The sequence below is a fragment of the Atheta coriaria genome, unplaced genomic scaffold (genome assembly GCF_025399875.1).
Source record: "Atheta coriaria isolate IRGN ID8LTWV9N9 unplaced genomic scaffold, Caltech_Dcor_3.1 hic_scaffold_1_pilon, whole genome shotgun sequence".
Taxonomy (NCBI): domain Eukaryota; kingdom Metazoa; phylum Arthropoda; class Insecta; order Coleoptera; family Staphylinidae; genus Dalotia; species Dalotia coriaria.
Genome location: NW_027045443.1, coordinates 7148532 through 7165256, shown reverse-complemented (window position 1 = coordinate 7165256; position 16725 = coordinate 7148532). Strand labels below are relative to the sequence as shown.

Below are 16725 nucleotides of genomic sequence, written 5' to 3'. Positions count from 1 at the left end.
ATGATCAACCCCATCTCGCCTGGCGACCTGGAAGAAGCTCGACTCTATTGGACAAAGCATGTTCAAGGACAACTATTCTGGCTGGAAATTCAGTCCCTGAAAAAGGGCGAGCAACTCGGCAAGAGCCATCCACTGGCCAGATTAACGCCCTGGGTCGACCCTGCTGGAGTTCTTCGCGTCGGCGGACGTCTTCAAAACTTCAATCTCAATGCTGAAGCACGACATCCGATCATTCTATCACGACGCCATCACTTCACTGATCTGATCATTCTGGACGCACTCCGCAGAACCCTACACGGCGGCACCCAGCTCACCCTGGCTTACACTCGCAATCACTATTGGGTACTTGGCGGTCGAGCGCCAGTCCGGTCCCATATACGCCGCTGTGTACGTTGTGCCCGCTTCCTACAAGAGCGTGCCCAGCAACTCATGGCACCGCTTCCAATTCCCAGAGTCACGCAATCACGGGCATTCGACCACACCGGTGTTGACTACGCCGGATCGTTCAACATCAAAACATGGAAGGGAAGAAACACCAAGACCTACAAAGGCTATTTTGCATTGTTCGTCTGCCTTTCTACATCAGCTGTACGAGTACACTTGGAGCTGGTCAGCGACTACACATCCGACGCATTCATCGCTGCCTACAAACGGTTCACCGCACGTCGAGTAATCTGCGCGACCTTCAACAGCGACTGCGGTACTAATTTCAAAGGTGCAGATAAGGAAATCCGTCGACTGTTCACCGCCGCCACCAAGGAATCAATGGAGATTGGCAACCTCCTTGGATCTCTTGGTACCCAGTGGAAATTCAACACACCCTCTGCTGCCCACTTTGGCGGAAAATGGGAATCCGGGGTTAAATCTGTCATGCATCACCTCCGGCGCAGCGTTGGCGAACGAACCTTCGAAGAGATGACCACCTTCCTTACACAAGTCGAAGCGACGCTGAACTCTCGTCCACTCTGTCCACTGACCGAGGATCCTGAAGACCTCGAGGCACTCACACCCGGACACTTTCTTATAGGCAAGGCCCCCAACGTGTTGCCAGAACCCTCGCTGGACCATCTACAACCGGACCGACTGTCTCGTTGGCAACTTGTTCGCCAAGCCCTCGACGGCTTCTGGAAGCATTGGTCAACAGCGTGCCTCCAACGCTACCTGTCCAGATCTAACCTCAATCGAACACGCTACGCTCGTTCGATACCTGCACCACTGCCTCAGGTCGACCACGCTATGCTCATTCGATACTTGCACCATCTCTCGGACCGAACACGCCTAGCTCATTTCGGTATCTGTCATCTTAGTCCCTGACCCCGAATCGGTCAACGTTTCCGGGCCCACGTCCTGTACCACCCCTGCGAACAGACTGACTGGCGCGGAAGCCGCCTATTGCATCATTCTATTTTCAGATCACGTGTCTAAATACAGTCCCACATTGCTCTCTAACCACTTCTCCCAGACATTCAACGCCACAACAATTAATCTACGACGTTCGGCTACAACCCTCAGGTACTTCTCACCAACTTAGACCTCCTAGGGTATAAGCGGTCGACCACCCGAGCGACCGAGCCTTCAGGCCTTCAGGCCTTCGAGTGCGCAACCGACCGTGCCACTCCACGCATTCATTCTGTTGAGTTTTGCGCTGCTGCTCAAGTGGCGTTGTGTACGCAGCGGTCACAAGTGACTTAGGGGCTTTCTAGCTACCTTGTGTGTTTTGTCGGTTAGTTAAGTTTATTTACGTCGTTGAGGTAGTTCTTTATGTAAAACTAAGCAACATTGGATTTTATTGACGTTAAATAATAACTCTCACTTCTTTAAAATTTCAACTCTACACATTCAAAAGCGGGAGACCTGGGATCTAACAACATCTACATACAGTTAATTCCAGCATCTCCCATTGACTCAACACCGGAAACCAGACCACCACTATTAAGCAGCCTTATTTTCATAATCTCAACCGAAATCACTAATACAAGTTTGTACACAACACTATATAATTGAAAAGGAGCTCTGATGTGCCATCGTAATCCATCATGGACTAAAACCTTTCCAATTATTCGTGGTCTGCGAAATGCGCTTGGAAGGAGGAAGTACAAACCACGCACACCAGCAAGGAATGGTTTCGGACCAAACTATACGCCCACCTTTCAGCGGTTTATGGGAAGCAGTGACAGGTTCGCCGGACTTCGAAACAGATTCATTATTTAAGAACCTGAGGGAACAATTTCGCGTTCTGTCGCCAACCAGGCTATCCCGGTATGGAGAGAAAATATTCCACTACTGACTCTGAAGGATTGCGAGCAGGTGTTCGTACGATCGTGATGCGGTCAGGGTGGGCTACAACCACCATATGATGGACCATTTCCGTTGTAAAGACGCGGTGAGAGAGTACTTACATTGCGCATTAACGGGAAGAGGTCACGAAAAATTCTGATTGGCTTTTACCATTGGCTGTTTTGAAAAAAGCATTATCGATTAATCAAAGCTGTTTGCAAAATTTGTAAAAATCATATTCATTGGGACGGCCCCAGGGCACCCAAAAACAAACTTTGCACGAACTAAAGCGACGCTTAGCAAAATCACGGCGCGAAACACGGCACTAAAACATCTCAATATTAATCTGTTATACTGATGACCTGCCAGTGATTGTTGCGGAAAGTGAAGACAACCTCAAAAATTACTACACACATTTTAATCAGACATGGAAACAGTTAAACATGGTCATATCAACGTCGAAAACAAAATGCATGACAACATCGGGGTCCCAATACGATGCAAATTAGAAGTAGATGGGCAAGTCATTCCAGCAGGTTATGAATTTCAATTACCTCGGCGTTGGATCTCGGCGTTCGGAGATATAGAAGCAAGCGTCAGTACACAAGCCATGAAGGCGTCAAGAATTTACAGGTTGTCGTGGACTAATTTTTAAAATAAGCTTCACCTGCATATCGACGCAAGGCACGCATTTTATAAGACCGTCATTAGATCGATTTCCCGTACACAGCAGGAAACCCGCCCTGTGACATCTACAACCCAGAATATACTTGAGCGTAGAAATGTCTCGCATGCATTCGCAAAATCAACAATGAAACACTCCAGAATAAGAGGAGGCTCGGAGCTTGAGGCAATTATCAAGATACAACCTATTAATAACTGGGTAGAAGAGCGAAGACAAATGTGGCGCAGCCATGTCGATCGAATGGACACTACCAGGCTAGTTCGAATAGCTCGAGACCACTCGCCTAAAGGAAAAAGGAGTGTCGGGAGGCCCAAAAAGCGATAGAGCGATCCTATAGCTCTCCTTGGCAGACCACAGTGATGGAAGAACAGGCAAATTTTGCCTATGATGAGAGTAAGAAGAAGAAGAAGAAGAAACACGGCAAAATATTAAAACGACAGTCAGAAATAGAAGTTTAAAAAAATGAAGCTAAATTAAGCCGATAGAAGAAGCATTACTTCTCTGCTTATATTTTATAGAGCATTTTGGAACAGTAAGCAAGCAAGTGGATCATCGATCATCCCACATTTCCAACTTTTCTTATTGATATAATCTTATCAACATTTAATATTTTAAAATCTCCCAAAACTGGGAATTGCACTGTAATATCTAAAGAATCTCTGATTACTATATTTCAGCTCAAATCCATATACTCTCAAATGTCACAGACAGAACCTTCTAAAAATATTGCAAATTTAAAAGAGAAGTTTAAACAAACTGTTCATGTTGGAGAATTATTACTATTATCGGCTATCACGTACTATGTACGATTTAGAATGCAACAATATTCATCTCAATTAAATAAAAATACCGCAATGAACCAATTAAAAAAGAAGCAAGCAAAATTTTCCTTCATTTACATTATATTATGCAATTTTATATTTTATATTGATGTTAATATAAATTATAGAAATAAATGCATTTATTTTATTTTAACTATATTTTATATTTTTCATTTTAAAAGTCAAGTAAAGTAATCACGTAAGTAAGAGCAAGCAAGTAGCGACAACATTGAGTCGTTTTCTGTATCACGGAGTTGAAGGGGGTTGCGTGTGAGTATCTGCAGGTAGCCAGGCACCTGTCTTGTCCACTCAGTCGGTGTTGCGCTGTAGTGCTACTTGCACTTGTGCTATTTGTTTTTAAATTAGCCAAATTTGCGGTCATGCTACCGTAATTGTATTCCACTGAGAGTTCGACTGAAACTGGTTTTTCAGCCGAAAGTGTAACTTACATAAAAATATGTAATTTAAATTTCAAGACTTAACGATTTAAGGAATGGTGTAATAAAATTGTTTACAAGAGTAGCAATAAAGCAATAAAGTCTTTTAATTGAAAATAGATTGGAAATTTTTGGTTTTGGGAACTTTTAGAACATATCTACGTTTGGTTGAGAATTTCCTCAAACCTCTATCGTGTGTCACTTCAAAATTAAACTATAAAAAAATTCACGAACACTGAGGTTCGGTGCGAAACTTTCGGCCAATTTTTGGCCGAAACCGAAATTTCAGTCAGTCTTTAACCAGTAATTGGGCCCGTGAGGTGTCGAACACCCCAGCGCCTGTTTGCAGGTTCATAACTTTTTAAATATTCAATTTAGCATTCTAGGTAGCTTCATAAATAGCTGTGACGTTTACAATTCAGTCGCGAAAGGCGCTCGTTTGTGGACGGTTGGGTGTAGAGAATGTAGTTGGGGTGGTCGAAACCCCACGTTGCCTGTTTGTGTAGTATAAAATTTCGGGTAGGTGAACATTTTTCAATTTCATTTTTCTTTTTCTTCTGACTTCTAAATTTCTTGTCACCACCCATCAACCTGAAGGGTTGCTGGTGAGTGACAAGGGTGTAGGAAGATAAGTTATTCAACACACTTCTTAAGCAACACTTCTACAATACTTCTTACTCTACACTTCTTCAAGACTTGGTAAATCTTACATTATAATAAACTTAGTTCGTGATATTTAAACATTGTGTCTTTAAACTTCATCAACTAGCAAGCCGGCATTCGTCCATGAAATGAGGTCCATTATCTCCACTCTGGGCAAACAACTCATGGCTTTAACCACACAGATCCACAATCATCAGCGGGAAATCGGTGAGCTTCGACAGGTGCCCTCTTCTTGCGACTCCTCGCCGGCGCGACGCCTCCACATCACACCAACGCCAACGTAGTAGCTCCCGAGGACGCTCACCAAGCCGACAAACATACTACTGCTGGTATTACAGGTATGGCAATGATGCGCAAAATTGTACTCCTCCCTGTATCATGTCGCGAGTTCGGGAAACGCACCGAGTGGTCGATAAATGCGGCGTCCGACTGCGTTCTGGCAACGCGCCGCCTATTTTTACGAGGCAGAGACTCATTGAACATGTATTTGACAGACACAGGTGCGGATGTGAGTGTTTTCCCGCGGAGTAATGTACCCAAACAGACTCAAAGGTACACGTACGAATTAGTCGCCGCGAACGGAACCGCGATTTCCACCTACGGACGTATAACGCTGCGCCCGAACGTTTTGTGTCTCCGACGAAAATTTGTGTGGCGCTTTCTAATCGCAGACGTTGACAAACCCATCATCGGTGCCTATTTTCTGTCCCACATCGATATCATCGTGAACTTTGAGAACCAGCGGTTAATTGATGCAGAGACCAATTTATTCACGAAAGGCGTGTTAAACAAGTGCGGTACGCCAAGTGTAAAGACAGTTGTTGGTACGTCACTATATCATGGGCTGCTGGCTGACTTTATTCAAATCACGCGCCCCTTGTGCAACACAAGGAACGTGCCGCCCAAAACCGTTCACCACATCCTCACGACACCAGGTCCACCTACCGCCCAACGCATCGGACAAACTTCAGGCAACGAACAGGGAGATTGACGCCATGTTGCAGAACAGCATGGCTCGACCGTCCAACGTCCGAGGAAGAGCACCATCAGCACTTGCGCCAGTTGTTCGAGCGGTTGAGCAAGTACGGTGTTGTACTCAATTCTTCCAAGTGTGTGTTCGGGGCAAGCCAGGTCAAATTTCTCGGCTACCTTGTTACGAGCGCAGGAACCAGTCCGCTCCCTGAGGAGGTCGACGCAATCCGCAATTTTCCTCGGCCTTCGCACACAAAGGAACTACGCCAGTACCAAGGGATGATCAACTTCTACCGCAGATTTATTCCTGGCGCGGCGGACACCCAAGCACCTCTTAACAATCTACTCCAGGGTAACGTTAAGGGGAAACAACCAATTGCGTGGACCCCAGAAGCAGAGGTTGCGTTTAGCAAATCGAAGGATAGTCTTGCACAGGCAGCCCTGCTAATTCACCCGCATCCAGACGCACCGCTAGCCATCTTCGGCGACGCCTCTGACTTCGCCATAGGCGCCGTATTACAGCAGCTAGTCGATGATGAGTGGCAACCGCTGGAATTTTTCTCTAAGAAATTGAGTCCAGCGGAAACCAAGTACGGCGCGTACGATCGCGAGCTTCTAGCCATATATTCCGCCGTTAAACGTTTTCGGCATATGGTAGAAGCACGCGAATTCATCATCTTTACCTACCATAAACCACTCACTTTTGCCTTCACACAAAAGGTGCAGCCATCATCTCCACCCCAGGCACGCCATTTCACCTTCATCGGACAGTTCTCCACCGACATTCGTCACATCGCAGGGCAAGAGAACGTGGTTGCCGATGCGTTATCAAGGGTTGAGGAGATAACGGAAACAATCAACTACGAGAGCCTCGCCGAGGCTCAGCGCACAGACATCGAGCTACAGCAATTGGAGTCGTCCAACGACACTGGACTCCAATTAAAACTAATTGGTATTCCCGGAACAACAACATCTTTGGTATGTGACGTATCCAACAGAATAGCCCGTCCGTACCTGACACCATCATTCCGACGCATGGCATTCGACACCATCCACAACTTGTCGCACCCTGGCGTTAAGGCTACTACAAAAGCGGTAACAGCACGATTCGTTTGGCTAAGCGTCAAAGCCGATTGTTGCCAGTGGGCACGAGAGTGTCTAAGATGTCAGCAATCAAGGTCCCAGCAGGCAGGTTCGAACACCTACATATCGATATTGTAATTCTGCCATACTCCAACGATTTTCGATATTGTCTAACCATCATCGACCGATTCTCGCGCTGGCCGGAAGCGATTCCACTCTGGGACCAAGAAGCACCAACTGTCGCCCGCGCATTGTACGAGCATTGATTTGTCGCTCGAAATTACGCCAACCATTAACGACACTGGCTCCGAATTTTGCGGTATTCAAGTGATCACAAATGCAGGATCCAACTAAATAGTGGTACGTCGTGGTACGCAAACGCACATTCAGTACATGAGAACCTACAGGATTGCATTATATGCCTTCCTGCGACATGATGTGAAACGTCCGAAGCTACGTATTGCTCTACACTTCTTCAAGATTTGGTAAACCTTCACATTATAATAAACTAGTTCGTGATATTTAAACACAGCCTTTTTAAACACTCTATCAATTATAACTCACACCGATCCCACAAAGATTTGCGAATAAGTCGCTAGAAATCAACGCGAAAAGGGCCACACAAGATCGTAAATGCGACGTATCTAGGGTCTCCGATGGAGAATTTGCGGTAGGGAAGAATTGCAAGTTCAAGAAGAACCTGTATGCCAACAGATTCCACAAAAAAAAACGGTTACCGTGATATGACGCAGTTTCCAACGCCAAAAGTTTTCGGATTTTTCGGATATATAATCGATATATATATATATAAAAGAAAGTCGTGTTGGTTAACTCCCTTTATAACTAAAGAACGGCTAATCCAATTTAGCTAGAAATTGCGGAGAGGTAGCTTAGGCCAGTGGAGAAGGTAATAGATACTTTTTGAAGTGAAAACTTTTCTAAAAGCGGGCAAGCAATTAAACGACACTAAAAAAGAGACACACATATTTGCGTATATGGATTATCTTGCGGGAGAATAAGAGAACGCAAATACAAAAGTTTTCATTATCCCTGTCTCCTCTTGTGCGATGCTTCGTAGCATAGACGTGTGTATGTGTGTACGTGTGGGTTGAAATTCGACCGGTTGATGTTTTTGTTTGGAAAAGGTTACTAGGATACTTTTTGGACGTAAAACTCCCTTTTAGAGAACACCACCTTACAAACGACACTAAAAGGAAACAAACATATTCGCTTATATATGGTTTAGCTCTACGGGAGAAAAAGATACCACAAATATAATGTTTTTTTATCTCCGTCTCCCTTTGTGCACTTCTGTAGCTTCCCCCTAAGCATAGACGTGCGATCTGCAGCGTCCCCCCAAGCATAGACGTGCGTATGTGCGCTGCGTGGGTTGAAGCTGCCCGGTTGATGTGTTTGTTTGAATAGGACGTACTAAGTGTGTGTGTATACTTTTTAATACTTTTTGAAGTGAAAACTTTTGGAAGATACTAAAACGAGTTTTCTCCGTCTCTTCTTTGTGCGATGCTTCGTAGCTTCCATCCAGCGACCAAAACGATCAACAAATCTTATCCGACAAAACCGTAATGCAACTAGATTCGAAGGATTGCGTCGAAAGGACTGAATATTGAACAAGAAATTGCACGTGAAAAAGCGAGGCGGAACAAAGTTTGCCGGGTCAGCTAGTATTATATGGCATATCTATATATATAAAATTTGCGTCACAGTGTTTGTTTCCCATACTCCTCCGGAAACGATCTTTACCGATTTTACCAAATAAATATTATATGCGTATTCAGTAGGTCTGAGAATCGGCTAACATCTATTTTCATACCCTAAGTGATAAGGGTTGTTCACCCTTTTAACTTTAAATTTTAAGACAAATTCCTTTTTGTTTTATTTCTTTTTTATAATGTGGAATTAAAAATACATACAACCCTAAATTTTTAGTTTTATCACCAACCCCTATTTTTATAGCCATTTTAGTAATTTAATAATTTTTCATCCCGCTCAAAGAAAATTTTATATGCGTACTGTAGGTCTGAGAATCGGTAACTTCATATTCTAAGTGATAAGGGTTGTTCACCCTTAATTTTTTTAAATTGGTCGGTAAATTTTGTTTTTATTTTTAATGGCATTAAAATATACATACAACCCTAAATTTTTGGTTTCTCATCACCAACCCCTATTTTTATAATAGGTAAGCTACTTTTGTCTACACTAAAATTTATCTTAGAACTAGAAATAATTTATATGGCAAAACAACGTTTACCCGGTTAACTAGTCTATATATATAAAAAGAAAAGTCAAATGTTGGTTAACTCCTTTATAACTAAAGAACGGCTAATCCAATTTAGCTAAAAATTGATGGAGAGGTAGCTTAGGGCCAGGGAGAAGGCAATAGGGATACTTTTGAAGTGAAACCTTTAGAGAACACTAAACGACACCTGCAAAGGAAACAAAACATATTCGCTTACATGGTTTAGCCTTACCGGGAGAAAAAAGAGCCCACAAATATAATGTTTTCTATATTATCTCCTTCGTCTGCCCTTTTGTGCAATCTATAGCTTCCCCTAAGCATAGACGTGCGATCTGTAGCGTCCCCCTAAGCATAGACGTGCGTGAAACGTTACATTTTAAAGGAAACCGAAACCCAAATCAGTGAAAAGGAACAAACATATCTGCTTATATGGTTTAGCCTACGGGAAAAGAGCACACAAATATACGTTTTTATCTCCGTCTCCCTCTTTGTGCACTGTAACTTCCCCTAAGCATAGGCGTGCGTGGGTTTGTACGTTGGTTGAAGTTGCCCGGTTGATGTGTTTGTTTGAATAAGACTTAGTAAGTGTAGGATACTTTTTTTAATACTTATTGAAATGAAAACTTCTTTGGAAGATACTAAACGAGTTTTCTCCGTCTCTTCTTTGTGCGATGCTTCGTAGCTTCCCCACTCAACATGCAGCGACCAAAACGATCAAATCTTATCCGACAAAACCGTAATGCAACTAGGATTGGAAGGAGTGCGAATGAAAAGCGACTGAAGAAGAAATCACAAATTGTGACCTTCGAAAAGCGAGGCGGAACAAAGTTTGCCGGGTCAGCTAGTATATATATATATAATAATTATAAAGATTATAAAACGACAATTTTGTTTGTTGAAATACCAAGAAAGAATAAACGATGGAACAACTACGCTTCGAATTTGCATTATTACCGGCGAGTGATGGGAAATCAAGCATATATTGTGTAACGTCAATAACAACAAAGGAACAAAAAGTGTTTGCTATACCAGAAGAACTACAGTCGGTTGGTCTTCACAAGGAATTGATAAAAGGACCCCAAGCATGTTGTGATAAAGTAAAAATAGTTTAAAAAAAAAAGATACCAGACACGAAGAGTTGGATTAAATGTCAGACATGAACTGAGGTAAAATCTATGTGGGACGAAGCATGTAATTTATACCTGGAGAGCACACTGGAAGAAATTGAACAAAAAGTAACACCTGAAGGACAAGTAGCTGATACACAGTCACTGGAAAAAATATTTTCGAAACTAATTGAAAGCACACAAGAAATAAAAAAACAAAATTTAAAATATATTGCAGAGAAGTTTGTGATTGACAAATTTACAAGTAAAAACCCGAATGCAAGTCAATGGATTGAAAAGGAGTGTGCTCGTTTTGACATTACGGAAGATGGGAAAAAAATTGAGATCCTCCGACTATTCATGGACAAAAGATGTGTTGATTGGTACAGTTCAATGAGTATCAAATTGACCCTAGATTCAGACTGGACAGAATGGAAGGGAAAGTTTTGTGACACATTTGTCAACCAAGGCTGGAATCAAGTGAGTTATGCACTGTCATTTAAACATCGGGAAGGTTCATTAATGGACTATGCCATAAAAAAGGAGAAACTTATATTGGATATGAGGAGAACAATTGACACAGGTACACTAGTGGATCTTATTGCGGCAGGATTGCCAGCGTCTGTACTAGAGAAGATAAATAAAGAAGAAATGAAGGATACAGTTGACTTATTCAATGAGGTGAGAAAATATGAACAGTTGGTAAAAAAATATAAAAATGGACCCTATAGAAAATATGACAATCAGAAGATAAATACCAGAATAGAAGAGCGGACTCCATGTAAAACGTGTGAAAAATTGAATAAAGGCGTCCGCTATCATCCGGAATCTGCATGCTGGTTCAAGCTTAAGGAGGATGACGGGTTGAATAGAAAATTTATCAGACATGTAAATAATTCAGTGATTGAGGCAGAGTTAAATGAAACGGAACAAAAAAACTAATAGTGACACCATTAATTAAGATCAAACTACTATTACTCTCATCAATTCAAAATTACTAAAAATAAGATCAAAAAGAAATGGTCAAAACGAAGAGAGTTTAGTAACAATTAATGGTGTCAAAAAGAGGTTCGACAAACCTAAAGATAAAGATTTTCGATATAGAAGAAAATGTAGATGTATATATCATGGATGAGCCAAATTTCAGATATGATTTCCTAATAGGACTGGATATAATAAAGAAATATAAGCTTATACAAAATGAGGACTTAAAAATAAGTCAAAATCAATACTTATTACAAAACAATATAAGGTCAACTGGGGAAAAAGAAAGAGAGATAAATGAAGACAAAAACGAAGATACAGGATTAGGAAAAGTATATGAAATTAATTTCAATGAACATATTAAGGAAGAAGACTTTAAAATAAAAGTTGATCACTTAGATGAAAATAAAAGGAACGAAATAAATAAACTTATACAACAATATAAATCAGTATTTGCCAAAGACAAGTATGATGTTGGGACAGTTAGGGGGTATGAAGCAAGAATAGATTTATTGATGGATAAATACTGTTGCAAAAGACCATACAGATGCACAATGAAAGACAAAAAAGAGATTGCGGAACAGATAGCAAAATTATTAGATAATGAGCTTATAGAAGAGTCTTACAGTCCATTTGCAGCACCAGTAACTCTAGCTTTTAAAAAGGAGGAAAATAAAAAATCAAGACTATGTATAGATTTCAGAGATTTAAATAAGATAGTAGTACCACAGGCACAACCCTTTCCATTAATTGAAGACCTGATGATAAAAACAAGAAATTGTAATTATTTCACAAGCCTAGACATAAATTCCGCATTTTGGTCAATACCGCTACGAATAGAAGATAGGAAAAAGACAGGTTTCGTCACACAAGAAGGACACTTTCAGTGGACTTGTCTACCATTTGGTTTAAAGACATCTCCAGCGATATTCCAAAGAATGTTGAGTAATATACTTAGAAAATATAAACTTACAGACTTTAGCGTAAATTATATAGATGACATTTTAATATTCTCCAAATCTTTTGATGAACACATAGGTCACTTAAAACAGTTACTAGAAGCAATCCTAACAGAAGGATTTCGATTGAAATTTACAAAATGTACGTTTGCATCAGCATATGTCAAATATCTAGGACATATTATACAGAACAATTCCGTCAAACCAGTGAAGGACAACCTAGTTTCGATAAGGAATTTCCCAGTACCAAAGACTCGGAAGAATATTCGACAGTTTTGGGTAAAATAAATTTTTACCATGAATACATTCCAAGAAGTGCAATAATACTGGACCCACTTCATAATTTATTAAGAAAAGACCAGAAATTTTATTGGTCAGAAGAATGTCAAATAGCATTTGACAAAATTAAGAGCCTGCTATGTTCACAACCAATACTAGAGATTTTCGACCAAGATTTACCTATACATATTTACACTGATGGATCGTTAGAAGGCGTTGGAGCAATTTTGAAGCAAGTACAACCAGATGGTAAAGAAAAACCAGTTGCATACTTTTCAAAGAAACTAAATGCAGCGCAAAAGAAAAGAAAGGCTATTTATATTGAATGTTTGGCTATCAAAGAAGCTCTGAGATATTGGCAATTTGGTTGATTGGCAAGTCATTTACAGTTTACTCAGACCACAAACCATTAGAGACAATGAACCTACAAGCAAGGACTGATGAAGAGTTAGGTGATTTGACTTATTACCTTTCACAATATGACTTTAAAATCAAATATTCTCCAGGAAAGAAAAATGTAGAAGCCGATAGTTTGAGTAGAAACCCTGTATTAGAACCAGGGGAAAATGAAGAAGAACAACTGAAAATAGTGAACTTAATTACATTAGAAGATATTATAATGGATCAGAATCAAAATACAGATATACAGACCAACAAAGACAAAATAATACAAAAACACAATGTATATTATAAAAAAGTAAGGAACAGAGAAAAAATAATAATAACAGAAAGATTCAGTATTAAACTTATACAACAAGTACATAAAGACCTGTGCCATATTGGAGTTGGACAAATGCTAAAGAGTATTAGTTCTCTGTATGTGACAAACAATTTAACGAAGAATATAAAAGATGTTTGTAGAAACTGTGAAGTTTGCATAAAGAATAAAACAAGAGGACAGCACAAATATGGATTAATGTCACACTTAGGACCGGCGAGAAAACCTTTTGAAATAGTATCAATAGACACAATTGGTGGTTTTGGTGGATCAAGATCAACAAAGAAATATCTACATCTTTTAGTCGATCACTTCACTAGATATGCATTTATTATTACATCTAAAACCCAGAGGCCACATGATTTTATAAAGCTAGTAAACAAGGTTACCGAACCAGATGGAATTGGGATACTCCTCACCGACCAGTACCCGGGTATAAACTCCACAGAATTTAAGAAATTTCTTAATGACAATCAAATAACAATAATATTTACAGCAGTTAATGCACCTTTTTCTAACGGTCTAAATGAAAGACTAAATCAAACACTTGTAAATAAGATAAGATGCAAAATTTATGAAGATGAACAAAAAAGAGCATGGACAACAATTGCACATGAGTGTGTAGAGATATACAATCAGACCAATCATTCAGTAACTGGTTTCTCACCAGCCTACTTGTTATATGGAACAGTTGTTACAATCTTACCAAAGGAACTACGTCAAGAACGCGGAAAAAGTGTCTGGATGAGAGATAAAGAAACAGCGTTTAATAATACTTTGAAATCAGATGAATCACATGCGTTATGATAAAAATAGAAAAGATAGAGAATTTAATGAAGGAGATATGGTTTATGTTGAAAATGGGAATAAGCTAAATAGAAAGAAACTAGATCAACCAAGAATAGACCATAAAATAATAAAATAAAAAGAACAAATACTATTTACGAGGGATTGATACAGACATAGAAAACGGAGTCAAATCATTCTTCATGTTTCCAAAATCATTCCAGTACAGATAAAAAAAGAGGAAGAAACGAGTAATAAAGACATAAGAGAAGACTTGGAGAAAAAAAAATCCACTGCGGAATTTTCTCTTCCCTAATGACAAGAAATAATATTTCTTAATTTTAACCTTCCGCCGCGCTTACTACATTACCAACGATACTTTCGACAACTGACAAGTGCTATATAGCGTCTGTAAGTAATCTTGGTCTGAGGTCAATGTGGTCAGTTGAGAGTAAGCTATGAAAATAGTACTGTAAAAGAAATGGCTGTGTTAGATTTATTAATTAAAAAATAGATAAATAAGAATAATTGGTGGAAGAATAGACTTTAATTGTCGTTTCTTCGTTTCTTTGCGTAAAAGTTGTAATAATAGTGTAGTTAGATAAGTTATCGTATTTGTTCTAAATTAACGAAATAAAAACTTCTGTTTTCAGAAGCAACACATGAGCTTATTTTAACCTAAAATTTATGGACTGATATAAATTTAAAAAAAAGAGTGTTATGGAAAAGGAGAGACCATCGTTTAGCTTTAAGATGCTACGTTATCATTGTACGAGTGCAAGAGATACATAAGAGAGAGATAGAAATTTAAAAGTAGCCACCGGTATGCAGGTATGACATTTGAAGGGATGAGTGCTGAGGGCCGCTCTTTGACCTACGAGTGATGGACAAGCCTCAATGAGCATTTGATATAGACGTTACATCTTTTAAAAATTACACAGCATCAATAAACTAACAAATATCATTTAGCCACACTTGTCCTAACTACTAAAGAACCTATATCCTATTTCCATCCACAGGAAAATTTATTTTGTGACAGTGTAGTGCAATAAAATGGCAGATAACGAAGTAGTGGGTTTGACCGACGAAGCAGTCGCCCAGATGACCATACCAGAGCTGAAAGTTGAGCTCAGAGGAAGACGCCTCTGGTTATCAGGGAGAAGGCGCGAACTTGTTCAATTATTGGCCGCGGTACGATTAGAACGGGAGCACGACCCACGAGACGACGAACAAGAAAACGACGACAACAACGACGAAGAAGAAGAGGAAGAAGAGGAGCTACCCGCAGGAGTCCCGGAAGACGCCAGGGCTGGCCAGGTGGTTAAACCTCAAAACAACGACGAAAACGACGAAGACTCACGAAGGCGTCGAGAACTCACTAGAAAAGTTCAGTGGGGATGACTTACTGAATGTCTCCCGCTGGATTGAAGATTTTGAAGAGTTAGCAGAAGTATGTGGCCGGGCTGACGTACACAAAATCGCGTTTGGGAAGAAGATGTTAACGGGTTCAGCGTTAGTTTTTGTACGCCAGGAAAGATGCGCTAAGACGTGGGCAAAGCTTAAAAAAGCTCTGAAAGACGAGTTTGAAGACGAAGTGACGGACCAGCAGATCCATCGAGAGCTGGCACAAAGGAAGAAGAAGACCGGCGAGACCTTGCAACATCTTATGCTATAGGAAATATTTGGACAGGGTGGAACAGCAGGTTCAGGATGATACAAATGTTTTTTTGGAAATTCGTTAAATGCAAAAGAAGAAGTAATAGCGACATACCGTCTACTATGTCTTGGAACAATCGGACTGCAAATTCCGGCATTGAGGTTAGCAACTTGTTTGCGTCTTTTTTCGAGAGTGTGTACATTCATGATACTCACCAGAGACCGTCTTTGGCTGAGCCCCAGCCTGTGCTGTTTCCTACCTTGAATGAGTTTGAAGTCAGTATTGAGGTCGTCTACAAAACACAGCTATCTTTAAATACGAAGAAAGGTGCGGGTCCAGATGGCCTGCCAAATAGTTTCCTCAAGAACTGTGCAATAAGCCTCAGTGAACATCTTACGCACATATTTAGCGCTTCACTTCAAAGTGGTACGTTCCCAACATATTGGAAGCTATCTTACGTCTGTCCTATCCACAAAGATGGACCAAGGTCTGATGTTTCCAACTATAGACCAATATGTATACAATCAGCTCTGGCCAAACTCTTTGAAAAAACTGGTTCTCCCCCAGCGCACTGCATTCACTATGAATATAATCACCAATAAACAGCATGGTTTTGTCGGTGGGAGGTCCACAACATCCAACTTGTTCATTTACGTTAATTACCTGCTTGAACCTCTAAACGAAGGACACACAGTTCATACTATTTATACGGATTTCAGCAAGGCTTTTGACAGGGTAGACCATAGTATTCTTATAAACAAACTAAGCAACTACGGCATTCAAGGTAATGCATTGTGTTGGATTCATTCATATCTCATCGGTAGACAACTTCAAGTCAAAGTTGACGGGCATCTATCTGTCAAGTATGATGTGATATCGGGTGTGCCTCAAGGATCTCACCTGGGCCCAATTCTCTTTAATATTTTTGTCAATGACATCGGTGACAATTTTGAGTCTGATTATCTGCTTCACGAAGTATAGATAAAAGGAGTCCGAACGGTATAGGCTTTTTCGTCGTACTACTAGAAGTAAGAACCTAAG

At 40.4% G+C, this 16725-nt stretch overlaps 1 protein-coding gene across 1 annotated transcript; it reads left to right on the top strand.

The window, feature by feature from the left end:
- Positions 1-1314, top strand: LOC135794147 (uncharacterized). The gene has a single exon (XM_065305319.1). It carries the CDS (start codon positions 1-3, stop codon positions 1312-1314), a length of 1314 nt encoding a protein of 437 aa, XP_065161391.1.
- The last annotated feature ends 15411 nt before the right edge of the window (positions 1315-16725 follow it).